The sequence below is a fragment of the Lissotriton vulgaris genome, chromosome 3_2 (assembly GCF_964263255.1).
Source record: "Lissotriton vulgaris chromosome 3_2, aLisVul1.2, whole genome shotgun sequence".
Lineage (NCBI taxonomy): Eukaryota > Metazoa > Chordata > Amphibia > Caudata > Salamandridae > Lissotriton > Lissotriton vulgaris.
This window is the reverse complement of record NC_141690.1, coordinates 225,526,425-225,553,358: the sequence shown is the minus strand read 5'-3', so window position 1 is coordinate 225,553,358 and position 26,934 is coordinate 225,526,425. Positions and strand designations below refer to the sequence as shown.

At 44.8% G+C, this 26,934-nt stretch overlaps 1 protein-coding gene across 1 annotated transcript in view; it reads left to right on the top strand.

Annotated features, from left to right (window-relative positions):
* Positions 1 to 26,934, top strand: part of POLR1A (RNA polymerase I subunit A) — a 565,818-nt gene that overhangs the window by 22,284 nt on the left and 516,600 nt on the right. Inside the window, exons 2-3 of the mRNA XM_086964251.1 lie at positions 8,641 to 8,845; positions 20,392 to 20,541. Of these exons, the coding sequence (XP_086820377.1) occupies positions 8,641 to 8,845; positions 20,392 to 20,541 (355 nt within the window). The remainder of the gene's footprint in view (positions 1 to 8,640; positions 8,846 to 20,391; positions 20,542 to 26,934) is intronic.

Here is a 26,934-nt window from a genome sequence, read left to right as displayed (position 1 = left end):
TACAGTGTGTTCTTGCTTCCCGCAACAGTTGATTGGTCTTTGTTGTGAGAAGTACATCTGCTTAAGGCTGTGCAAGTTAAGCACTCCCTATTGTCATCTGTCGCGACTTGCAAGAAACAAGATTATGTCTGAGTTGGCAATCTCGACTTCTCATCCTTCTGATGCCGATAATTTGAGTCCCATTTACTTCGGCAATCTAACCTTGATGCTGTACATTGTCTTAGCCATGGCACTGTTTCAAATGCATTTTAAAAACAGACAACAGCATCTCAAGCTTTCCTTACCTTACATGAACCATGCTGGTATAGCGTGTGTATCACACCTGCATACTTCCTCATACTCACAATATAGAACAAGTTCTGCCTCCGAGTAGTGGGGGCAGGGTTAGGGGGTGTTATCTGAGTCTGGGACGCATTGCTGACGAGCTTACTAAAGCCATTGCAGACAATGCTGTGACCGCGCGCTGTAGAAGACACGCGCTGTGAAAGTGAAAGTGTGGGAGAGCGTGAGAAGAGACGCGCACGTTCACAGCGCGTGTCTCCTAAAGCGCGCGCGTGTTCACAGCGCGCGAGCGTTCACAGCGCGTGTCTCCTAAAGCGCGCGGTCACACCCATTGTCTTCAATGGGTTTATTAAGCTCGTGCACCTCTCCTGCCCCACTTCGCTACTTACACAGCGACAATAAGTATCGCTGGTGACAGCGCTTCGCGCTGCGACGCCAGCGAGACCTAAAAATGATACTTTGGGTACATCATGAAAGCCTCATTTACAATTCACATTTTTTAACATGTTGTAAATTGCTATATATTGATGTCATTCATTTGATGCTCTTCAGAACCACGGGAGAGACATGGCTTTGCAGCGGGACACTGATTGGGAAGAGGAACCGATCAGGAGAAGATCAATAGAACACAAGAAACTGCAACAATTTAACAATAATGACTTGAAACATGGAAATGTGGCATAACAATCCATAGCATTATTTGCGCTTCTGAGTGACGTAGATAATTTATTGAGGTGCAATCTTATTAGTTCATCGGTTACAACTCTATAGATGATTAAAACTCAAATTATTCCAAAATAATTTCCATGCAATATTTGCAAATTTTACATAGTTAAAAAAATACCATAACAATCCCTCTTCTGATTATTTTATTAATCACTAAAAACCCATTAATGACTTAACCATTCGTATTTAATGTCGCCAGCTTTTTAGTTCTCCAAGTGCCCTCCTCCATTCTTCTAATCTGTTAAAACGTTACATCCAGATAATTCTCACTCACAATAGTCCTCGAATCTCCTTTTTTGAGACTTTGTCACCTTTTTAGGTCTCGCGCCTAGCGTTGCAGTGTGTAGCATTGCTCGGGCAGCGCAAGACCTCTTGTACTGGCTTTAGAAAGCTACCCTCACGCTCGTGAGTGTGGTTTTGCTTTCCCCGTCTGGGATTGGCTTTCGCATGCTTTTTTTGTAAAAAACACTGCACGCGATTGGGCAAGGTGGGCGCATGTCCTGCCTTTGCTCTGCCCATTCCCACCAGTGGCAGGCACGCGCAGCAGCGCGCGTGCTGGCCACCGGTGGGAATGGGCGTGCCTTTGCCCCCGCGCCTCTGTGGTGCGCGCGCCCTGGACGTCGTGATTTTTTTAAATGGCGTTAGCCAACACATTCTTTCACCTGAAATTGCTTCGAAAGAGTAAAGTGAGTGGGTTTTGGTCAAATCTGATCTTTCCTGCTCCCCTTGAGGATGATGTCTGATCACAAGCTCCCAGGTATGGAAATCACTCGGGAAAAATACTTTGTCACGCGTCCTCGCCGACAAATACGGGCTCCACTGTTTGAAGTCATAGAATCTGACGGTGATGAATGGGGAAGGCCATAATGGGGGTGCTACGGTTACAGATTCGATTTCCGAAAACCCTGCCAACGCTATTGAACCACAATTAGCCCCTGTCTCCTCAGGCCAAGACAACACGCAGGGATAACCGCAGGTTGATGAGTTTAATCCAGTAGCAGGTTTTCTATTCTTTCTTTAAACCCCAGACCTACAGTACAAGAGCTGGTCTGCGGGTAATTACACGCATGACATCTGCCGACTGCACCACAAACAATTAATTAAAGCAAAGACATCTTATTTTATGAAATAGTCGAATTCGAAATGGAGCAGAACAAACAGCATTTTTAAGATAGTAAAAAAACAAGTAGGGTTGGCCCGTCAGTACCCACTTCCTGAACGAATTATTAGGTTTCCGAGCCCCATAATCACGGTACTATTACATCACCCTAAACTCAGACACGGTTCCCACCTCTTATTTAAAATGTTTAAAAAGCATGCACACTCTGCACGCTACCTGCAACATCAGAGCTCGAAAACCTCCACCTGCATCCATGTGACTCAGAGCCACAGAAGTCCACTAATTGTGCCCAACAAGATGATTAGGAATAAAACATGCAAAACTGGGAAATGGGACTTACATTTTCACCCATGCTGGCTGCCTGCCGGGAGTACAATGATCTTGGAACAAGCAGAAGCCCCCTTGTATGGCACCGTAAGGTTGCACGTCGTCCCCTTGATCTGAGGTAACCAACATGCTAGGTCCTCTTAAACACGTGACCTCACACCTCTGCACCTGCTCCTCGACAGGTGAGCTGAGCTCCCAACTTCTCAAACATATGAACTTGCCACATGCTGCAAAATTGTCAGCACTGAGCCCCTGCTGCTGGAAAATCCCACTAAGCCTCTCGCCTGGCACAAAGCACACACAGCTCTCCACCTGCCACAAAACACACCCACACAATATAACCACCTGTCAAAATATGGCTGTGTTCACAGTTCAGCCTCCATCTCTGACAGTAAAAGACAGCTCACCGCCACATCTCTTCTCTATAAAAGAAATAAAAAATCTTTCATTTCACAATAGAAAGTGCAAACTCACAGTTGCCCCCACTTTAAAACCAAGTTTACATGTCCTCCAAAAATAAGCACATTTCACCAAACAGCTCACCAGATGCTCTCACGTCACATAAAGACAGTGTGTGGACTACCCCAATACACACAATCCGCAACTGCCCATCACCTGAGCCTAACACAGCCCAAGTGCAAAATGTAACCTTTCCTGGCCACCGCACACCCGCAAATCTATGCAGCCTATGAAAACACTGATTGCAAATGAGCTACTAAAGAGCATTGCACATCCTTTTACAAATAGGAAAGCCTTCTGAAGTCATGATGGTGTCTACCCACCCATCAGACCTTCGTTAGTCTAGAGGCGAGGATAGCTCTCCTGATATCCCAGTGGAAACCGTGAAAGCAGAATCCGCTAAAAACACAAAATCAAGCAGGGGCTGGACGACCTGTCCTTAAGAGGTCATCGTTTAAAAGATAAAGAAGGCAGGCGCTAATCAACAAAAATTTCAATGGAAAGAAAGATTTTTCTTTGTTATGCCCGGTTAGATAGCTTTAGGAAGATCAACATTCTTCAAAAATGTGGATATTGAGCAGGTTAAATTGGTTCCTGCAAAAAAGGTGACTAGATTTTTGCTCACCATTTGAAGTGCATCTCCTACTACAGAAGTGATCCGAGTATCTGCAGTTGAGATGCTAAGGGAGACAAAATGGCTACAGTTTGATACAGAAGGCGTCCAAACTGGTAGTTTCATTTTATTTACTGAATTGTGTTATGTAAAAGACTTTCACAATTTAATAAGGTTACAAAAATATGAACTCCCAGTTTCTGTATTTGTGCAAGCATGGCATGTTACACTTTGGTTTTGCAACCTTTCTGCAAATGCACACGTTTATCTTACCACAGTAAAGAGAAAACAATAATAAACAATTTGACAGCAAAGGCCACAAGAAATGATAATTTGTTCTGGAAAGAACTAGTCCCTAACTGGGTTTCGTTTTGTTTGACGAGAATGGAAGTGATCCAACTTAAAATAAACAGTTTGCACACCGAAGGTTGGACAATGTGGAAGAATGAAATTAGCAGCCCAACTAGGAAAGGCAATGAAATTCACAAATGATACCAACACTGGGACCTTTAGGTAGCACAGACCATATACTTCCAGAGGTGCATTTGTAAGGGGTATTATTACGGATAGTACAGCTGAAACAACTAATTTTTCCTGCCTTGCTATTCCAATACTTAGGGGGTCATTAGGATCGCGGACGGATTTGAGTCCGTCCGCGACCCCAGAGCATGAGGGAACGTCCGCATGGGCTGCGGCGTTGTCTCTGTGCAGATTAGGATGTGACCGCCAGGGTGGCAGTCACATCCTCTATTTTTAACATTGCTGCAGGTGGAGCTTCAAGCTGCACCCGCAGCAATGTTAAAAATGCATGCACAGCATTTGCGTGCACAAAGCGGCAGGCACCGCGCGGTGCCTGCTGCATTGTGCACGCAAATGCAGGGGGGTACCATAGGTACCCCCCATGTGCACCCCCCACCCCCCACTACACCTAGGGGGCCCGCAACGGGCCCCTGCAGTGCTGTTACACATGCTTTTCCACGGCGGAAAAGCCGCCGCGGAAAAGCATGTTCCCAAGCACATCCAAATCTGGCTGACGGTGTCTAAGAGACACCTTCACCATTTTAGTGCTTTTCCGCCGCGGTTGTAAGCCAGCCGCGGCGGAAAAGCTGCGGACCTAAACCATGACCCACCAGCCATCCTAATGTGGCGGTGGGTCCTGGTGGGTCCGCAGAGGATTTTCCGCATCCTCCGGGCCGGCGGTGGCTTCCGCCGGCCCGGAGGATGCGGAAAATCCTCCATCCTAATGACCCCCTTAGTGTATTCTCCTCGGGCACTGATGGTTGTAAGGGTCAAACTGAAGATAGTGATTTTAATATACTGATCTCTGTAGCCTTTTCGAGATATTATAATTGCTCAAGAAACCAGGTTAACACACCCATTGACTCTGTGGGTTCCTTTCCATTTCTCTGAATAGAGTAAGTGGTGGAAGTCGTTCGACGAATGCAGTATCCTGCATCTTGGTCAACAGTAACATTGCTTGTTTCTTTTCTTTCTTCTAATCATATCCGTTCATTGCACACTTCATTAGTTTTAATAACAATAAAAAATAAATTTCACACATCAATATTATTATTATTGATCTTTGGAAGCTTGCAGATCTCCATCTCCAATACTACCTAGCTACTCACCTACTCTCCCAAAACCAGTCTAATTTCTTTATCCAGGACACCACATTTTCCCAGACACCTGGTTCTTCTAGTGATTTAATTTCATTTGCCATATTAGTTATGTTACTAATGTATCAATGAATCACTCCACTATAACCAGCAACAAACACATTGCAGGAGAGAGAGTATGAAAGCTCCAGTTGCTCATACATTGCCCCTTCTCCTGCCGAGTTAGGTAGGAAAATCCACATGAAGCAGTTATTAGCCCGCATAATAATAACATATTCTCTGATCATTCTTGTATATACATTAGCACTAAAACCACTTACTGAATGCGTTTTCATGTACTGGTATCGCTTGTCTCAATTTCTTCTGGTTATTTCTAATTGCAGCATTACTAATTACATGTTTTGAAACATTTCCCACAGGAATAAGTAAGCACACTAACAGGCCAACTACTATCACTAATATTAAAGTTAATAATGTCATCCCAAACATATTACAGGAAGCGCTTTATCCAATCTACAAGTTGGAGACCAATAAATAAAACAACAGCAAAAACAATATTCTTGTAGCACAGGCAGGAAAAGCAAAAACATCTAGTTTCTTTTATTTTCCTTTTCTTTCAGCTTCAATTCTAATTTCTTGTTAATGTGAAGAATTAAAATCAAAATAAGTTCCACTAAATCAGTTCATAAGATTTTCTCTCCATGTAATCTTTCAGTATTTTCAAACCTTAAACAGCATTCATTCCCCTGTCCTATCTTGGGTTTAAATAAAAATACAATATTTCAAAGTCTCTAATTTATCCTCAAGGTGTTTTTTCCTCTGTATCTGTATCAGATTCCAGATCTTGGCGTTCTCATAGTAATCATGGCACTCATTCAATGGGGTGTAATCATCTGTATCTGTTATCTAGCCAGATATACCCCGTTTGGTGAAGCATACTTCCGATTAGGAACGCTCCTTCTGGTTGATATTTTATCAGTCAAGGTTTTACTCTCATTCATTTCCAGGCTGACTGGTTTTCTGCCTTTAACTCTGGCTCACAAAGTTTCCAATTGCAAGTTCTCTTCCTGGGACTTTCTTCAGTCCGTACTTTGTCAGTGATAGTCTCTAGTTCTCAGCTTCTCTCAGAACTACGACTCTTACGAGCTTCATCGAATGTACGGATAGCTTAGACCACTCTCAGTCCGGTTTCAGGCCTCTTTATAGTACTGAATCGGCTCTGCTATCCGTAACAGACGATCTCCGTATGTACCAGGATAAAGGACACTCGGTAATCCTGGTACTATTGGACTTATCGGCAGCGTTCGATACCATATCCCATAACATCCTGATCGAACGTCTTGCCGAGATTGGGCTTACGAGTATGGCCCTGGCCTGGATTCGGAGCTTTCCGTCTGATCGAACCCAAAATGTCAACATGGATTCGTTTCACTCAGCAGAGGTAGAGATTACCAAGGGTGTGCCACAGGGTTCATGTCTGAGCCCCACTCTTTTTAACATATATGTGGCCCCCGTGGCTAGGATTATGAGAGCCTTTGGTTTCATCCCGGTGTCATACGCTGATGACACTCAGCTCCTCTTTCCCTTCAAATCTCTGTCTCCTGAGACAATAAGATCATTCTCCGAAGGTATGAAGGCGGTCACTCAATGGATGACCTCGAACTTCCTACAGTGCAATGTGGGGAAGACGAGGCCATGCTGTTCGGTGACGCCTAAATACTATGGACCCCGGACTGGTGGCCTCACGATCTAGGCCCAGTCCCCCCGCCGAAGCAGGTGGTAAAGAACCTTGGAGTTCGATTGGACCAGAATCTGTCCTTTAAAGAGCACATGAACAGTGTAGTGGGTACCTGTTTCCATGTTTTGGGACTTCTCCGCAAAGTGTTCCCTCTCCTTCCTGATTCAACAAGAGAAACTCTGGAGCAGGCCCTGGTGCTAAGACGGTTGGATTATTGCAACGGGTTGCTTGCATCTGCCAGTGAGGGGATACTGGGCAAGCTCCAAGTGGTGCAGAACACTGCAGCAAGACTGGTCCTAATTGCTCCCCCGAGATCGCCTTCAAAACCCTTATTAGTAAAACTACATTGGCTTTCCATCCGCCAAAGGGTCACATTTAAGATCTGTTGTACTGTCCATAAAGGACTGCATGATTTAGGACCTTCCTACTTGGCCGAAAAATGTATCCCCTATAATCCCTCCCGGAATCTCAGGTCCTCCAACCAGCTCCTTCTTCAGTCACCCATTGTAACGAAGTCCAGACTAGGTGGTAGAGCCCTGTCCTCTGTTGGTCCAGCACTCTGGAACAAACTCCCCTTGGTGCTCAGGCAATGCAGTGATCACCTAGCATTCAGGAAGAAATTGAAAACCTTTTTATTCCAATGTTAATAGCCTCCAAATACACTGTTCTTTGTCTGTAGTCTACCCAACAAGATATTTGGCGCAGAGATACTCCTTCGGGAGTCAGATTCCAGCGCGGTATAAACTCACAAATAAAATAAATAAATTACTTGATCTTTTATATTGATCAGACTTCTATTGTTTGTTTTTCCGGCTGATCTCTTCCTTGAGTCAGCAGTATTAGTATTTAATCCACACTCTGATTTTCTACATAGGACAGCTACGCCTGTCACAGTGAAATTAGCTTTTTGAGCTTTGCCATTGTAGGGGATGTTTATGTTAATTATTTGCATGCCCTACTTTTAAATACTATGCACCCTGCCTTGTGGGCGGCAAGATCTCCATAAGGGTGACTTATTAATATTAAAAAGGAGTTTTTCTCCAGTGTTAAGGTTTTTTCTGACAGTTCGGGCTGCATTGCAGCAGTCAGGCTACACATGGTAGGCCTGAAGCCATGTTTGCATTGCTTTATAGTGGATTGCACAGTAAGTGCTTCAGTGCACAAGTGAAGTAAACTTCCAGGCCCTGGGTGCACTTTTTATATCATATACAACGGTTCTTATAGGCAAGTTAAAGGTTCCAATTAGGAGTAAACCAATTTACCATGTTTTAAGGGGTAGCTTCGGCACTTTACTACTGTTTAGCAGGGGTACAGTAACAATGTTTTAATGCCAGCAGCAAAAATAGGGTACAGCATCCATATGTGCCTGACTGGTACAGAATCCAGAGATTCCTGGATGCACTCTGCTCAGTGTCTCTGTGAAGCCCTCCTTCCTTGCCCCAGTAATGTGGAGCACCTGTGGCCCATGATGAGCACTGCGTTGTGGGCCTCTACTATGTGTCATCTATCCCCTTCAATGCATTCACCTGTGCTCTCTGATGTTCTGTTCAGATATAGTGTTTATGATTGTCGGTCAATGTGCATTGAGGACTGTATCTTTGTTCGCATGCTCTATGTGCCAGTATGTTATGTGCCTTTTAATGCTTGCAATCTACAAAAGTCAAATGTATTGGGCTATGTTTAATTTATTTGCCATCGCTTTGATGGAGTTTAATGTCTTCTTGGTGAATCTAACACTTTTTTTTTTCCACGCTCGCAGGAAATTGAGTGTGAAGGCCGTAACGAACCCACGATACTTGGACAATGTTGGCAATCCAGCAGTGAATGGACTCTATGACTTGTCTTTGGGGCCTGCAGACAACAAAGAAGTGTGCAGTACATGCTCCCAGGGCTTTAACAACTGCCCTGGGCATATGGGGCACATTGATCTCCCACTTCCAGTCTACAATCCTCTCTTTTTTGATGTAAGTGTTTTTACCAGAGTGCAAATTCTTTCTCTGGTTTGGTATTTGTTACTGTGCTGTAGTTGCTGGCTTTGGATCTTCTATTTAGTTTCCAGTAAGGGTTCTTAAGTTCCACTCTTCAGATCGAAGTGAGACGAGGTGGGGTTTTGTTGTAATAGGTATGTATGGACTCAATTGGAGGCTAAATATTTACTTTATTTTAAAATAGATCCCTTTTACCCATGTTAAAAATTGTTTCATAAACATTTCCTCCCAATGCAGCCTGTCATGTTTTTTAAACTATGTAAAAGATTGATTAATTTTGCATTAGATGAACCTTTAAACTTGGCAATCCTGTAAATAATGTGATATAGCGATTGGTAAATTCCAGGTACTCTTCGAATATGAAACAAGTTTTTTTCTGCACTTTATTTATCTGATTCGCGCAGTTTTCTTTTTGTTGTGTGTAACGTTTTGTATGGCATATGCACAAAACCAGACTGCAGGAGTGTGAAATTCCTATAGCCCAACGCCCAGGACTTATTGTTTCGGGTCAAGGACAACCAGTTTTCATGTTTATTTTGTCCTAAGGACAAGGACAACTAGGGCCAACCCCAGCAGCAAAAACCCTTTGGCTGCCAGTTCACAGTACCTCATTAAGAATCAGTGAAGGGCTTTATATGGAGTTAAAGTAATATTTTTGTTCATATGTTAATACTGTTCGACATACTTTTTATGGTTCATTAATGCAAAGCCTTGTTCAATAATGCAAAGCCTTTATTATTAGGGTGAGTGCTCTAAGGAAGTGTTTTAACACCTTGACTGCTAAGGCAATTCCTGCTGGGTGCTGAGCTCATATGAATACCATTGTTTCATGACGAGCTCGGCTCGTAATAAGCACACGAACAGTGTACTGCATGACGAGCTGAGCTCGTCATGAGCAGCGAAGGGGTTAAGCTCAGACTGACTACTTACAGTGGTTCCAGTATAAAAATGTGTTCACATGTTTGCAAAGGTTAACAATGTGAAGCTATGTATAATGCTCACAGAATGCTCTCCGATTAGATGCAAATATTTGCAGAAGCATGAAAGCAAGATTGAGGATTCTTTGTTTTCAAAATAAAATGTTCACAAAAAATGCAATGGGGGGAAAAAAGTTTTTCTAAACTTCTGTGAAATTTTAGGTACCAAATCTTTGATGCATCATTTAGTAAAATGTGTTAATGCATGCTAGTATTTCCCAAAATATTCAATATGGAAAATCAGTAGAGCCAATTTAAACACAATTTGGGGAAACATGAAAATAAACAAGCATTTGCAAAGCCAACAGTTCTGCCATTGTTGGTCAGAGTTTTAGTTTTGTTGATGCGTTTCTTGTTTTGACATGGTTTTTGTAAAACTTTGTTTTGGGGGCTGCTGGTCCCTCACCATTACACCAAACATTGGCGAAAAGCAAAAGTATTTTTTGATCTCGAAAAGCACACATTGCCACAGTAGTCCGTTGCACTGAGCAAAACTACTTTGTGTGCCAATATGCTATTTGTGAAAGAACAGAATGCTGTTGCTCACAGTGGAGTCAGCTATATATATATATATATATATATATATATATATATATATAGAGAGAGAGAGAGAGAGAGACAGAATTTTTATTAAAAACAAATAGTCGTGGGTAACACCAGACCTAATTGGAGGCCCAATTCTTAAAAATAGTCACAATAGTACACCAAATGGTAAATGTCCTAGTATTCGTGCAGAATTACGGCTTTCGTGAATTTATAAGAATTTACCGAAGTAAGCTAGGAAAAGGTACTCTTAAAAAATATTGGTGAACTGCATTTTACACGAGCAAATATGCATGTGTAGATTTGCTCAATTGTAAATCTGCTCAGTGTTTACAAGTACACTTTTCCTCCAATCACCTTTTTTCTCAATTGTGGAAAAAGTTTTACTCCTTCCTTAGTCAGGAGTAAATTTCCACTCTTTGTGAGTATGGAAAAAGTTTAGAGAAGAGATGGTAAAAAAACTCAAAAACATCCAAATTAGTTGGTCAGCACAGACTCAAAAGGGCATTCCAACCCTAAAACTATTGCTTACCACTACTTCCAGCCTCAGCATGTAGGTCTGTGGAAAGGTGGCAAAAACGGAATTGCTAGTGTTCAAACCCTACTATAGTATGAGCCCTAGCATAATCAGATAGGCTATTATGCGAGCTCTTATCTATTGAGATTGCTGCCATAATTTGTCGCGGCACCATAGTGACAGTAGATTTGTTCGCAGGACAAATAGATTTATGAAGCAACCTGTCTCATGTACAAGTAGATATTTTATAGATTTCGACACCCCTGAGACTTGTCGTTAGGTACAGTATCACTTGCCATTTTACCAGATTTGGTTGAAAGCACCAGTACAATGATGCTTTTCTCTGCCTAGAACTCTTTAATATGATATTCCTATATTATGGTGCACAATTGCCAGACTCCAGAAGAAACACAAAGGACTTTTATCGCTAAATTGGTGTTGACAATCCTTAAAATCAGCGCATTTTGAATGTGGATCTGCAATTCTGTGCTGTGTGTACGACAGGTTTAAACATATTTGACAATACCTGCTGCAGTAATAAAAAAACATTATTCACCTCAGCTGCAGTTGATCAGGAAGTTAAACTCTTTGAGGCAACCAAGAAATTATGGATGACTACACTAGAGTCTACAGGTCTTAACCACTGGGAATTTGCTTAGATAACTTCCATTCTGTTGTATGTTTACATTGTTTGTTCAGTTACAGAAGAACCCTGACCATATGCAGATTATTAGCTCTGCTCCCTACGAGACTCTTAGCCTCAATTGCCAGTCTCCGTAACCTCTGCATAGGATCAAAAGCAATGGCAGATTCACGTTGTCCGCATCGTTGAGGGGAATTATAAGTCTCTAGACACTGCAAAGCCACATATCAGCTTACAAATGCTACTAAAAGGCTGGAATACTGAAGGATGGAAACGCTTAAGCCATCCATTACCATTGTGAATTCTTCTGTGCGCACTCAATCACTCTAGCTCATCTGTGCCATCTCTCCATTCCATGTCTCAGGTTTTACCAATCCAGCGAACGCTTTTGAGATTTTTCAACCCATGTCTGTAACAGGGCTAATTAATGCACAAGCTTCAGTGTCCATCAACATTACATGCATAAAATAAGGCTAACCATTTTCAGAAAAGCTGATTCATTCTGAGGTTACTTCTTTGGTCTTTAGATCTTTAATCTGGCAAAAAATTTTTAATGCAGAAACCTTGAGCATGCTTTTGCATTGGGAATTATCATAGTAAAATTAGTATATTTTTTTTTTTTCGGGAAGCCCAGGAACAAGTACACGATATACTTACGCGCCTCGACAGATTCACACTAGGTCAATTTAGACAGCGGCTCCACAGGGAGGGGGACAAATCCGGCCGCTTATTGGCCTGGATTTTGAAGAAAGAAACAGCCCCGGTCCGGATAGTTGCCCTGAGGGGCCCTGATGGGATCATGGTGCATTCGGAGTCCGGTATACTGCGTGTTCTTAAAACCCACCTGCAGCAGGTGTACACGGCAGATCCGCGGGTCACGGAAGCATCCTATCAGCCTTACCTCCGGGGAGTGACTCTTCCGGCCCTTTCGAGAGAGGCAGCGGAAGAATTGGATGGGGCTTTGAACCTTCATGAAGTGCTGGTGGCTATGGCCGGCCTACCGAAGGCGAAATCCCCAGGAGGAGACGGGTTTCCTTCCGAGTTTTACCATACGTTCGGGGGCGTCCTCGGCCCCCTCCTCCTCCAGGTCTTCCTCACGGCGCTGGAGGATGGAGCCCTTCCGCCCACAATGTGCCAGGGAGAGATCTGCATGCTTCTAAAGCCGGGTGGTGATGGTTACGACCCCGCGGCATACCGCCCTATAACCATGATTAACACAGATGTCAAGATCCTGACCAAACTCTTAGCCGCTCGGTTGGCGCCGTTCATGGCCCGGTTGGTTAACCAGGACCAGTGTGGGTTTATCCCCGGACGCAACACCGCGATGAATCTGCGCCGATTAACCCATGTCATGCATGAGGTGCGCGGTAGGGAGGAGCCCCAGGTCCTGGTTTCGATAGACTTGGCCAAGGCATTTGACACGGTTAGCTGGGGGTACCTGTCAGAGGTGCTTCAACAGGTGGGATTGGGACCCGTGTTTCGCAAATGGATCCAGATATTGTACCGGGCGCCTCGAGCCAGAGTCAAACTTGGGGCTGCACGCTCTGAAGACTGGGCGTTGGAGAGGGGCACCCGTCAGGGATGCCCCCTCTCGCCGCTCCTGTTCGCCCTGGCGATTGAGCCTTTGGCGTTGGAAGTCCGTACCACGATGTCCCAATGGGGAATCAAAGTGGGGAGTAATGTACACACGGTGTCCTTGTATGCAGATGATGCTCTGTTTTATTTAACATCTCCGCGAGACGCGCTACCGGTTTTGTTGCGGCTGCTGGACCGTTTTGGTGCAGCCTCGGGCCTGCGTATCAATGCAGGGAAGTCCCTGATCTTCCCTCTAGCGGGATGTAATGTGGACGCGCACGGGGACTTGCCACACCTGGGACTGCGGTGGGAACTGGAAGCCTTCCGCTATCTGGGGATACAGGTGGCGTCGTCAGACGAACAATTGCTGACCCGCAATGCGGATAGGGTAGTGCACTCCCTACAACAATCGGTGTCATTCTGGAACACATTGCCTCTCTCCCTGATGGGCCGTCTGGCGGTGGCGAAAATGGTGATGCTGCCGCGAGTGCTGTATGTGTTGCAGAATTCACTGTGCCCTCTTCCCCCGCGGATATTCCGCACTCTTGATACGCTTCTTACGTCTTTACTCTAGGCGGGCAGGCGTAGCAGAGTTGCCTTGCGCACGGTTGTCCGGAGCTGGGAGGAAGGGGGGTTGGAAGCGCCGAGATTTGACCTTTACTACTATGCAGCTCAGCTGTTGCCAGCTGCCAGGTGGTTCGCGGATGCGGACACCTGGGAACTACGGCTCCTGGCGGGGAGTGCGGATGAGAGAACGGTACAGATGGCCCTGATGCGCGGCAGGAGCGCGGATGCGGCTCTGCCGTACATAGTGCGCCACACCGCAGCCATTTGGCAGCGTGTTGTGGAGAAAGTCCTACGGAGCCCACCCTTTCACAGAGAGCTGCCGATATGGATCATGGCCCCAGTGGTGGACATGGAGGTACACATGCCATTCCATGACTGGAGAGCGGGTGGGTGCGAGCTATTGGCGGATCTCTACCCGGACGACACGTTTCTATCTATCGAACGGGCGACGGAGACATTCGGACTCGGTGAGGGGCAGTTCCTACACTACAGGGGCCTACATGCAATGGCGCGGGATACTTGGCCGCAATTCCCTGATGCGCCCCCTGTGTCCCATACTCTCAATATTATCCTTTCATGTGGTAGGGGCAAGAGGCTGATAACCCTATTGTACTCAGCCTTGTGGCAGGACTCCGCCCCACCGGTCCCACCGGCGTGGGCGGCCTGGGAGGCTGACCTGGGGATTGTTTTGGATCCGTCACAGCGCAAACGCATTGGTACCCTCACCCGAAAGGTGTCGTGCAATGCACGGTTCAAACTGATACACTTTAATTTTCTACACCGCACATATGTGACACCGGTTGCCTTGAGGCGTATCGCCCGGACAAGCGCGATGACTGCCCTAGATGTGGCGCGCCGGGTGCCTCCTTCCTTCATCTGGCGTGGGACTGCCCGTTGGTTAACGCCTTCTGGCAGTCGGTGGTGGCGCACATTCGCAAGGTTACTGAACTCCGGATGGAGCTGACCCCCCTTCAGTGTTTGTTAGCCTTGGTCCCCAAGCCCAAGAAATGTAATTTGTCCTACAAAATGTTACAACTACTTTTAGTACTGGCAAGGAGGAGGGTGGCAATCACATGGATGGGACAGAGGGCCCCAGAGATGTCGCAGTGGCTTAGAGATGTGGGGGAATGGTCCCTGGCGGAGGAAACCTTCATGCAAACCGTGCGTAGAGATGTAAAGCTACAGGATGATCTGCTTGCGTGGAGACTGATGCGAGTGGTGGGAGAGGCAGCCGAGGATTCAGATGGCACCAGTGCGGAGTTGTTCACCCCTGGGGATACCGGATCTGAGGATGAGGGTGACGGGGAGGGAGGGGGAGGGCAGTGAGTTGGGGGAGTGCCTGGCCGTACACGCACGTATTGGATACAATTGGGAGGAATTGTGTTTTGGTATCTAGAGGTTTCATTCCTAATCTAAGTAACGATTGCTGTACTATCTGCCGATAGGAGTGCCGTAATGAGGTGAACGAACTGTATACACATGTCTTAGTCCTGAATGCCGAAGTTTTGGGGGCGGGGGGGTTCCTTTGGGGAGTTGGGGGGTAATCTGTGTAACAAAGAAAAAATAAATAAAAGCAGACCAGAATATCCTGCCGCGAAGTTACATTGCTAGATTCATGGACTGGCTGCCACCTACCGCCGCCCGGCCTTCGGGTTGTGGGCTGATGGGCCGTGTACACAGAAGTATGCTATTTGATGTAATGTCGTTGCTTTGGGGATGCTGTCGGCGCAACTGTTATGCACTATCATTGTCTGCGACAAAAATAAAGTTAAAAAAAAAAATATATTAGTATTTTTTTGTCTGCGCAATGCAAGTATACCCTGTCCTCCTATTAAATGCAATACATTTTACTGTTATATATATGCAGCATTTGTTGCTGTCCCACGCGTCTTCCTATTGTGTATATTAATTTGTGAATTAATTTTTGTGCATTTAGCATTCTTCATACGGGTGTTTCAGTGCCAACATCTCCTTTCCATCTTTTTTTTTTTAATAGAAATGTTTGTGTATGTCCTTTAAGAAAACTTGTCAGGAGACATGCACACGGTAGAGCTTGTCCTTAAATGCACCTTTTTGGAATAGATGTAATTTTGTTAAAGACCGTACCGAAAAGATTACAATACCATTCAATGCATAGTGTACTTTCACTGTAGTTTTGTGGAAAGCGTAAAGAAGTTTCCTAATTTTTCTTTATTACTCTGTTGTTCATTTTGAATTGTATGCATTGCTCCCATGCAACTAACTGTGGGTGTTGTCAGCTCAGTATGTAGTAAGGTTTGGATAGTCCCCCATTTATTGGTTTCATAGCAGCAGTTGTGACAGTAATTGAAGGCAAGGTCAGATTATATTGTCATCAGAGCTACATTTGCATGGAGGTTCAGATAGCGTCTACAGACCACATAGCTCACAGGCACCCTGCTTCTGCTTTTGTGTGCATTTGTGAATGCAAAAACCAGAGTAAATGGTGCCTATGTTTATAATTCATTGATACTTGGGGAGGGTTTGATTGAAGGCCTGAGTTTGCAACTTATTTTGGACTACGCAATTCTGCCCTGGTTCCCCTGGGCTGCACATAGGTGTTCATTGGAGGCATAAGGAACAGTCTTTCCGCCTGAGCAGATACTCGTCTTCACACTAATTTTTCCACCATCTGGAGAGCCTGGAAAAGTTTGTTGCCACTACTACAGGGGTTGGCGGTGACTCACCATAACTTTGCCCATTGCTTTATCTCCCTTTGTTACTCGTTATGACTCTAGGGTAGAGAAACCTGCTGGGAACAGAACACCATGACAAATGAGATATGAACGCCAACAGGGGAAGAGGAGGAGCCTCTTTAAAGCTGGCATTCCCAATTTACCTATGTTGCCAGTGGGACCGGTATGAACCGGGAAGAACCATTAAGAAACTGGGATAGAGTTGAAAGGGGAGGATCAACCTTTGCAGGACCCTACAAAATCCAGGTCTTCCTACCAGTTGATGAGAATACTGCTGTTCTCTTGAAAATCACTTCCTATTTTTTTAGGCATTTGGGGTATCCAGAAGCAACAGGCGAGGTTGTGCGACTACTCTGGTTCTGCTCAGGGGAGAAGACTGCTGTACTATAAGATGCTCTTATAGGTTACCTTTTATTCATTCAGGAGATCCCAAATAGTCCATCTGAGGAGGGTCCCTAAGCTCGTGAGATAGACTAATTGGGATCTCAATAAGGAACAAGCTTAGCTTCTCCTTTATAAGACTGGAATACAAAGGTAGAAATGACCTCAAATCTAAAGAAAAGTAAAAGTTGTAGAAGGGGCATTAAATAGCGTATTAAGACTAAATACTGTTAATATAAAAAGTCCTATTAGACTTACTTAACGGCTCCAGTGCCTCCTTTGCTGTAAGGAGTTGGCAAAAAGCAATCCCCTCTCCTCTCTTTTCGGTTTCGGCCAGACTAGTCATAGTTCACCCTAAGGAAGGGTACTCCTTTGCGGGATGGGGCCGCTTGTGTCCACGTGCATGTGAGTGGTAATCAGCGTCCACTGCTTGATAGTGGTGCATTCAGATAACATGTTTAAATTAATGTCACCAGCAGGATCCAGCGTCTTATTGGGGATTGCCTGAGTGCCTAAATGCTCAGCATGTGTGAAGCTTCTGGTTTGGGGATTTCTAGATCTTGCTTCATCATATTTCCACTTTGGTTGGGCTGTCCAGTTCACAGTTTATTGCTTGTGTCTGTGGAGGTAAGTCTAGGGTTTATGAAAGGACGAAAGTGCTTATTATAGTGGTTCGTTCAATGAAGGGTTGAGGAAGAGTGAAAGCTTAAGATTTAGGGCAATGGTAGAATCACTGGACAATTCCAAGACCTAACATAGTGAAACGAGAGGCAAGACCAATCTCACTAGTCTTACGTGGCCTCTTCTAATACTCCTTTGTGGAGTGTCACTAGAGGTTGTGCTTATGACCAGGACCTGCACACATGAGTGCTGGCCAGTTGGAGGCCTTCCCTGTGAAAATTGATAGAATGAATGGAAAAATCTGAAAGCACTCTCTGTGGCAAATCTTTCTTGGGTGAAGAAGGGAGAAGATGATGGAGAGAAACCCTCCACACACCACCGCACCCAGCAGATCCCCCGCCTTCGCTGGAGCAAAATCATGGAAGACCAACTACATGCAAACCTCGCTCTCAGCCCACCCACCGAACCCTCCAACATCAACGTCGCTGCCCACACCTCAGACGCTGGACCGAGGACTGCGCCAACACCCTCGCCCGCTGAAAAAAAAAACGACAGAGACACCAGCAAGAGGGCCAGCTGGTTCACCCTAGAACTCCTAGATTCCAAGCAAGCCTGCCAGAAACTAGAGCAGAAATGGCACAGTGAACAAACTCCGGATAGCCACGCAGCACACAAGGACGCCGTCCGCAACCACCACCACCTCATCGGGGCTGCCAAGAAGACCTCCTTCAAAGACCGCCTCGACAACAACGGACAAGACAGCAAGGAGCTCTTTAACATCGTGAAGGAACTCTCCAACTCCAACCCCAGCTCCAACACCAATGGCATCCTGCCGTCACAAGCCCTGTGCGACTCCCTTGCCACCTTCTTCCACCGCAAGATAGCAGACATCCATTACAGCTTTAACACCCAGACAGCCCAAACAGACAGCACACCATCGACCAGTTTGTATTTTTCACTGTAACTCATGCGTTTTAGCACGCTGGGGCGGCATTCTGTCACCCCAGCGGGGACCCAATGATGAAGCATGTCACCAACTAGTGGTGAGTGAGGGTCTTTCTAAACAAAAGGCTACTTGCCTAGCCTTGTTGGATATAGTCATCCCTGTCCACAGGGTGGACGCCTCCTGACGATTAGGAGCAGACATGCTAAAACACAGAACTACCTGACCAAGGTTGGGGTCCAGGAATAAACTGTCACTGCTATTATTTCTTATTTTTTCTTTGGAATATGGTGTTTTTTAGTTACACATAAGCACTCCTTTGTTGTTTTCGATAAACCTTAGGGGGCACAGGAGTGTTGACTCGAGCCCTACCTCTCTCGTTGTTACAAAAAGATTGTTTTCCCTTAGTCACTTGCCCAGATATATCAACTGTTTCACAGTAGTTGCTGCTATACATGTTACAAAGGGAGTACACTTGAATGGATACCTTCTACTCCTATTTTCCTCCGTGAATGAGGCAGATTTTACATAAATAACACACTACAGTGTGTGTAGGGATGTTTGTGAACACTGTTGGAAAAGCAGCTGAGCCATGTGACCAGACATCCCCCTTAGGAACACAGACGTCATTGTTCCTTCCCTACATGATTTTAAGACACTTAGTAGTTGTTAACAGCAATGCTGTGGAGATAACATTTTGAAATGACAGTCACTGCCATTGGCATAGCCATAGCTTGAAGATAGCGATGTTAGCAACCACTCCCACCGTAAGTGACAGAAACATTAGTCAATTATTCAGCCCCCTATTCTGCTTTGGCAAGCGGTAACCTAAGAATTGCATGCGAGTGCATTTCTGTTGAATTAGATTTTTTATTTTTGCTAAATAGCAGTAGGTTTCTTTTTTTTTTTTTTTAAACGTATACTATCAATTTCCAGCACTTTTGTGAACAAATTCTTTTTATTGCACCCAGTCTCCAAATTCTGTACCTACGGATAAGTATTACAAACCTGTAGCTACATATGCGCATGCTCTGACTGTTCACACTTGATAAGTATTACAAACCTAAAGCTTCAAGTGCACGTGCTCTGATTGTTCGCACACACTTGTCTTCGATGGATTCGGAGTGAAGTACATTTCTAAATGCTAAGGATTAGAATAAATTTTAAATAAACATACTCTGTAGATGCTTTTGGAACACATGTTTACATACTTATTGCACATCTTTTCAATCATGTTTGTGGTGTTGCAGTGAACTCTTTAAGGCCTTGCCATTGGTGTGGTAACTCTTCTTGTGGTTGTTTGCCACCTATTTCAGTAACCTGTCATTTTCAGTAAATCTGTTTTTTCCATTATCCTGAAGCTTATCCATTATATGGTGGCTGCACCCTATGATATTGCCGCAAAGCTTTGCTGCTACATTTTAACGTGTTATTTACTTGTTTGAATGTTTCTGTGAGGGTAAGTAAGGTTAGAAGGTTCAAACTGTGCTCTCTCAATCTCAGTTTCTCTAGAATCCAAGGAAAAGTCCTTGATACTATATCTGGTGGCAGCGGAGAGCCCTTTCCTTGTCTTTCATTCATCTATTAAATTATTACAATTCAGACATCTGCTGTGATAGTGACAGTGCTCGAAAGAACGTCTCTAGATAATGCATCGTGCCCTTGGTAAGGCTTTGTAGCAGCACAGCTCTAGTTATACCACTGCATTATGGAATGGTAGCGCTTTAGCCTTCTCACCAGTCTTGAATATGGGTGGTGTTGACCTATATCAAACGCTTACTGCCATCATTGATACTGGACCACAAGCATCTTAAGTCACTACACGAAGATACCTCTGAACCTATCAATCTCCCAATTGCTCCTTTCTATGTAGAATTAAACTAACATTTTATTTTTATGAAATTGTTGGTCCTAATGTGCCCTGTATTGATCATGTTTACTGGTTAACAAGGGCATGAGTGTTTGAGTGGTGTATGTGCATTTTAGTAGCCAGACACACCTTTAATTAGATTACTTTATTCTACACTTTTGTTCCTTTCAGAAATTGTACCTGCTGGTTCGTGGTTCCTGCTTCAGCTGCCATATGCTGACGTGCCCGCGAGCCGTGATCCACCTGCTGCTGAACCAGCTGAAGGCTCTGGATGTGGGAAATCTTCATGCAGTGTATGAGATCGAGGCTGCACTCAACAGGGTAGGGGTAGCTTTGCATTTTACTAAGTAATCAACCATGCAGCTCTAGTGTTACTTTGACTACACACTGAGATTGATAGCTGCACCTTACACCAAGAAACAGAATGTCATCATATCTGGTGGTTGTTATGAAGTGTGGGTCTAAAAACATCCTTTTCTGAACGATAGGAATTCTCCACCTTTAAAAGATTTATTTTAGCCATTCACCGGGGAATACGCTTAACTACATTCTGCACTTAGTTGAAAAAACATTTCAGTCTGTATTAGTAGTTAAATATGCACGTCCTGGAAAAAAATTGCAGTGCCAGCCGAAAGTATAGGTCTCTGCAGAGGCGTGGTGGTGTACCCTGTTACTTCCTTTCAGAACAGCATTAAAGCTGCCAGCCAGAGTTTCCAGTTTTTATTAAAATGTCAGCACGTTTGGCTTTCTAGTTCCAGACACCTAGTACCTGTTTGTATACTTCATTGTAAACCTGATTAGCAATAACCAGTATTTCTGACCTCTGCACCAGTGAGGGTCAATCAGTAAGATTGTGGCATTGACCTAACCGACCTGACATTGACCTGTACAGAATGTTCAAGTTTATGCCACTGTAACCATGTGGCTAACAGAGATGGACTAACATGGTGCTCGTGTGGAATCTTACACCTAGTGTGCTCTTGGGCACCAGCGCTCCTCAGTACTAATACTGTGTCCTTTCTGGTCGCCGAGGTATGGTGGCACTCATCTTTTCTGAAAAGTTTCCATCTTGTAACAGCTGCCAAAATTATTGCACATCTACAAGATGCTGGGGCATTCCTTGTTGCTATTCTGATTTTAGAGACCCAGAGTAATATTTGTAACCTATGTGTAGTTCCCCAAAAACAAAATTAGAAAGTGAGTTAGTGTAGAAACGTGGGTACCTTCAGTTTATCCAGTATTATGGGTATCTTTCATAGATTCACATGCCTGAATCATTCCCCGTCGTCTGGGGTGGGAGGCCCCCGTACATAAATAACGTAATGTCACATAGACATATATATATAGTAATGGGCCAGAGGCCTCTCATTAGTAACATATCCATGTCCTTTTGTGAAAAGGACCAAACTTTGGCCAAGAGCCAATCAGCTATCACCACCCTCTAGAACCTTCCTGGAGCCCTAGTCCCTCAGATTTTCTACCGCACATCATGCCAAGGGAGGCTCCACTGAGCTCTGCTCAGTTTTCCTTATTTCTCTGGATTGTCCAGTACTTTTCTCTCAGAACTTCTTTATTTGTGTGAGGTTGTCAGTTTAGCATGGCTGATACTCCTAAAAAAGGACTTTTTAGACCTTGGGCCTCTTGTGGAAAGAAGAGGCTTCATGTAGATGACAAGCTTAAGGATTGCCTTTATTGTCTCTACCCTGACTACTCTTCTAAGGATTGTAAAGTCTGCCGGACTTTTTCAACAAAGACCCTCAAGGACAGAGAGGGGCGCCTGTTAATATGGCTTCAGAGACTTAAAGATAAAGACCAGGGAGTCTCTTCTGGTGAGAGTGAGTGTTCCTTCAGGAGTACACATTCCTCTCCTAAAAGGCCTAGAGTGACATCCCCAGGACCATCTTCGGAGCCACCTCAAAAGAAGACGCTGAAGTCTTCAGAGGTTCATTCTAAGGCCTTGCCTGTGAAGGTTTCTCCTCAGGACTCTGCTTCCACCTTCAAGAAACCCTTCACGACATCATCAGCTCTGCCTGTGACAGCGTTGACAGCGACCATCTCCACTTCTGTGGCGTCATCTTCATTATCCACGTTGACGTCTACAACATCCTCGTCGTCGACGGGTGGGTCCGTTTCATCTATTATATCAATAAAGAAATCGTCGTCGACGCCATCGTCAATGAGCGCTTCCACGTCGACGAAATCCACATCATCGTCGTCGACGAAAGCTCCATCGTCGTCGACGAAAACATCGGCGAAGGCTCCGTCGACTAAGGCGCCATAGACGTCATCGCCGTCGATGAAGTCGTCGATGAGACCATCAACGTCGATGCCAACGTCGACGAGGCCGTCAACGAAGAAATCACAGTCGACGCCACAACTGTCGACGACATCGTTGTCGACATCATCATCATCTGGATCAGTCGTCGACCTCCCACCGTCGACGACCTCAACGACGACACAGGCACCTACCTTAAAAAGTGCGTATGTTCACTTAAACATTACCAAGCGCACTTTGACTCTGGATTTAACCTCTCCGAGCAGAGTCTAGGCTTTACCACCTGCGCATCTTCTGGACGACGAAGACTCAGATGAGGGCTTTATTTTCTAGACAGCTCCTAGCCCATCTGAACTGAACGTAAAATATCACGAGAGTTCAGATTATTAAGAGCAAGAACAGGACCAACAAGTGGATTATCAGGAGGAATTCCAGCCTCCTCTTCCTCCTCAACCAATGGTGTGTCTACCCACATCCATAGTCCCGAATCTGCAGTTCTTGATTGCGGACTATAAACAAAGGTTTCCCTCTACACCTCCACCACCTCCAGTGGTTTCTCCTCCGTCTAGACCTCGGCCTCCACCTCTAGTGCTTCAGCCGGATCCTGCTCCTTCACATCCTCCACCATCCTCAGATGATGAAGAGGAGGAGCAACAGCAGGAGGAAGGGGAACTCCAGGACTCACCTGAGGAGTGGGATGATTACGTCATTCCATGTCCAGCATCTCCTGTGCCAACGCAAGCCGATTCGCCCCCGGAGGACATTGGGGGATTCCATAATATCCTCGAAAGGGCGGCTTTGCGTTTCAAGATTCCATTACCCACTCATCAACAAGACTGTTTCCTTTATGATTTTAAGGAACCATTCAAAAAGGCTGTTAGGTCCAACCCTATCATCAACTCGGAGATGTGGAATTCCTATAGCCCGACTCCCGGGACATATTGTTTGGGGTCAAGGGCAACAAGTTTTCAAGTGTATTTTGTCCTTGGAACAAGTAGGCCCAACCCCCTACAGCACAAACACATTGGCTGCCAGTTTACAGTATCACTTTATGGATCAGGAAAGGGCAATGTCTGCAGTTAAGGTAATATTTGTGTCCATGTGTTAAATGCTGTTCAAGCTTGTATTTATGGTTCATTAATGCAAAGCCTTTATTATTAGGGTGAGCACTAAAAGTAAACGCTGTAAACTCAGCCTGCACTACTGACGGTGGTTTCAGTATAAATGTGTATACACGTTTTCAAAGTTTAGTAATATGAGGCTATGTATAATGCTCCCAGAATGCTCTCTGATTATATGCAAATATTTGCCGAAGCTTCAAAGCAAGAGTGATGATTCTTTGCTTTCAAAATAAAATGTTTAAAAGAAAATGAAAGTAGGAAAAAACCATTTTGCTACTGTAAGATTGTGGGTACCATATATTTGCAGCATCATTTAGCAACATGTTGATGTATGCTTGCATTTCCCATAAAATATTCATAATGGAAAATCGGTGTAGCCAGTTTAAATACGATTACCGGAAACAAAAATAAACAAGCATTGGGAAAGCCAGTAGGTCTGAAATTGGTGGTCAGCCTTTTGATTTTGTCAATGCGTGACTTGTTCAGGCATAGTTTTTGTAAAACCGTATCCGTGTGGGAGCTGCTGGGCCCTCGCCATTCTAACCAGCATTGGCAAAAGCAAAAATTGTTTTTGGTCTCAAAAAGCACACATTGCCACAGCAGTTCCGGGCACTGAACAAAACTTTGTGTGCCAATATGCTCCTTGTCAAAGAGCAGAATACTGTCACTGACAGTGAAGCCATCTGATAGACGGAGAGAAAAAGAGAGTGAGAGACAAAATGTTATTAAACACAATAGGTCATGGTTAACGCCAGGCCTAATTAGAAGCCCAATTATTAACAAAAGTTAAAAAGTGCATCCATGGTATATATCCTTGCATTAAGTGCATATATACAGTTTCCATGAATTCACAAGAATTTACAGAAGTAGGCCAAGAAATAGTACTCCTAGAAATTATTTGTGAACTGCATTTTAGCATGAGCATGTGTAGATTTGCTCATGTGAAAATCTTAATGTTTCAAGTTCACTTTTTCGCTAACCACTTTTTTCCCAACCCTGCAAGAAGTTTTACGTCAGCGACTATCAGGAGTAAATTTCCAACTTTTTTCAGTACGGGAAAAGATTAGAAAAGAGTTGATGCACACCCAACACGCACGTTAGTAGGTTTGTACTGACTCAAAAGGGTATTCCAACCCTTGAACTATTTCTTACCAATACCTTCAGCCCAGTATGTAGACCTGCAGAAACATGGCAGCATAAGGGAATTGCTAGTATGCAACCCTACTATGGTATGAGCCCTGGCATAATTAGAGAGGTTATATCAGAACTCCTATATAATAAGAATTGCTGCCGTAATTTGTCGCCACATTACATGGCACAAAAGGGACAAGTGGATTTTGTTACAGGGCAAGTAGATTTATGAAACAACCTGCCCCATGGACAAGTAGATATTTTATTAAATTCCACACCCCTATCGACTACATTTGGGACCAAGGGGTTAAAATCATGCAAAACCCTTCGTCCTTGCCCCCAGTTCTGCCCAGGCTGGACAAGAAATATAGGGCACCAGACACGGCTCCAGCTTGCCTTACGGGCCATCCCAAGACGGACTCGGTCATTACTCAAGCAGCGCAAATCAAAAAATCCTTCTGCTGCTCTAAGTGCACCACCGGCTAAGGAGGGACAAAAACTGGACAATATTGGAAAGCGGTTTTCTTCGATGTCCGCGTTGACAGTGCGCGCTTCAAACTCTATGGCACTGTTAGGACGTTACAACCATCAAATGTGGGCTGATATCGCCCCATATTTGGGATCATTGTCGGAGGAAGAAAAAGAAGAGGCTAAAAAGATTCTCTTAGAAGGCGAACGCTCAGCCTCAGAGATGATTGATTGTGCGATGGATATCGCATCGACGGGATTCCGCCAACTTGCTGGAGCTGCGGTACTGAGACGACAAGGCTGGCTCAAAGCAACTACTTTCCGACTGGAAGTGCAAACTAAGGTGCTCGACATGCCTTACGACGGCCAACTTCTGTTTGGAGCACACATTGATGAGGCACTTCAAGGTATTAAAAAAGATACCGATACAGCGAAGGCACTGGGTACCCTCCAGTTTAAAATTCCTCCCTTTCGAGGCTCAAGAGGGAGAGGCAAATCTTCAAGAGATGATTTTCAAAGTTACCGGTCCTCGTACAGCTCAAATCAGCAGTACAAGCCACAATATCAGCAAAGACGGCAACAACAGTCGTCTTACACACAGTCTTCCTTTCGTGGTAAAGGAGGAAAGAAGGACACAGCCAGAAGACAATGACTTCGCTCTGCCACAGGTCTCCACTTCTCCACCAAGCAAAGTTGGAGGAAGAATTTCATCTTTCCTACAAAATTGGAGAAAGATTACTACGGATCGATGGTTCCTCCAACTAGTTTGCTTCGGACACTCTCTCGAGTTCATAGAAACTTCACTTCAAACCCCTCCTCGCCCAATGCTCCACAAGAATTTACATCTGCTACAATTGGAACTCTCACTAATGCTCCAGAAAGGCGCTATAGAAAGAGTCCCGCGCGGTCAGAGAGTCAAGGGGTTCTACTCCTGATTCTTCCTAATTCGGAAGAAAGAGAAAAAAAGGAGATCTATATTGGACCTGAGAGACCTAAACAAGTATCTCAAAAAACAGTCATTCTGTATGTTGTCCATTCAGGAGGTGCTACAACTCCTCAATGCGAACGACTTCATGGTGTCTATAGACCTTCAAGACGCTTATTTTCACGTGCCTATCCACAGAAATCACAAGCAATACCTCCGGTTCGCTGTGGCTGGCAAACACTACCAGTTTCGGGTGTTGCCTTTCGGCCTGAAGTCGGCACCACGCATTTTTACTAAATGCATGTCTCCAGTAGCAGCGTACCGCCGGTAAAAACATCACCAAGTCTTCCCATACTCGGACGACTGCCTTGTAAAGGCACCTTCTTTTGCAGGCTTGACCAAGTCCTCCAACGCCTGTCTTCAAATTTTCAACGACTTGGGCCTTACTCTCAATCGAGAGAAATCTGTCCTTCAGCCTTCCCAACGTCTCACTTTCCTAGGCGCTGTCCTCGTTACGGCTCCGAAGAAAACTTTCCCTTCGCAGGAGCGTCAATCCAAGCTGGCATCCTTGCCGGCCCATGTACAAACCAAAAGAACCCTCACGGTGCGCCTTTACAAGTCCCTGTTAGGGATGATGTCTTCTTGCATCCTGTTAGTTCCACACTGCCGTCTTCATATGCGCCCTCTTCAAGAAGCGCTATCCACTCAATGGATCCAGTGTACAGGATCATTCGACAATGTAATCCGTCCCATGGTGAAACTCCTCCCATGGTGAAAGCTCTACAGTGGTGGAT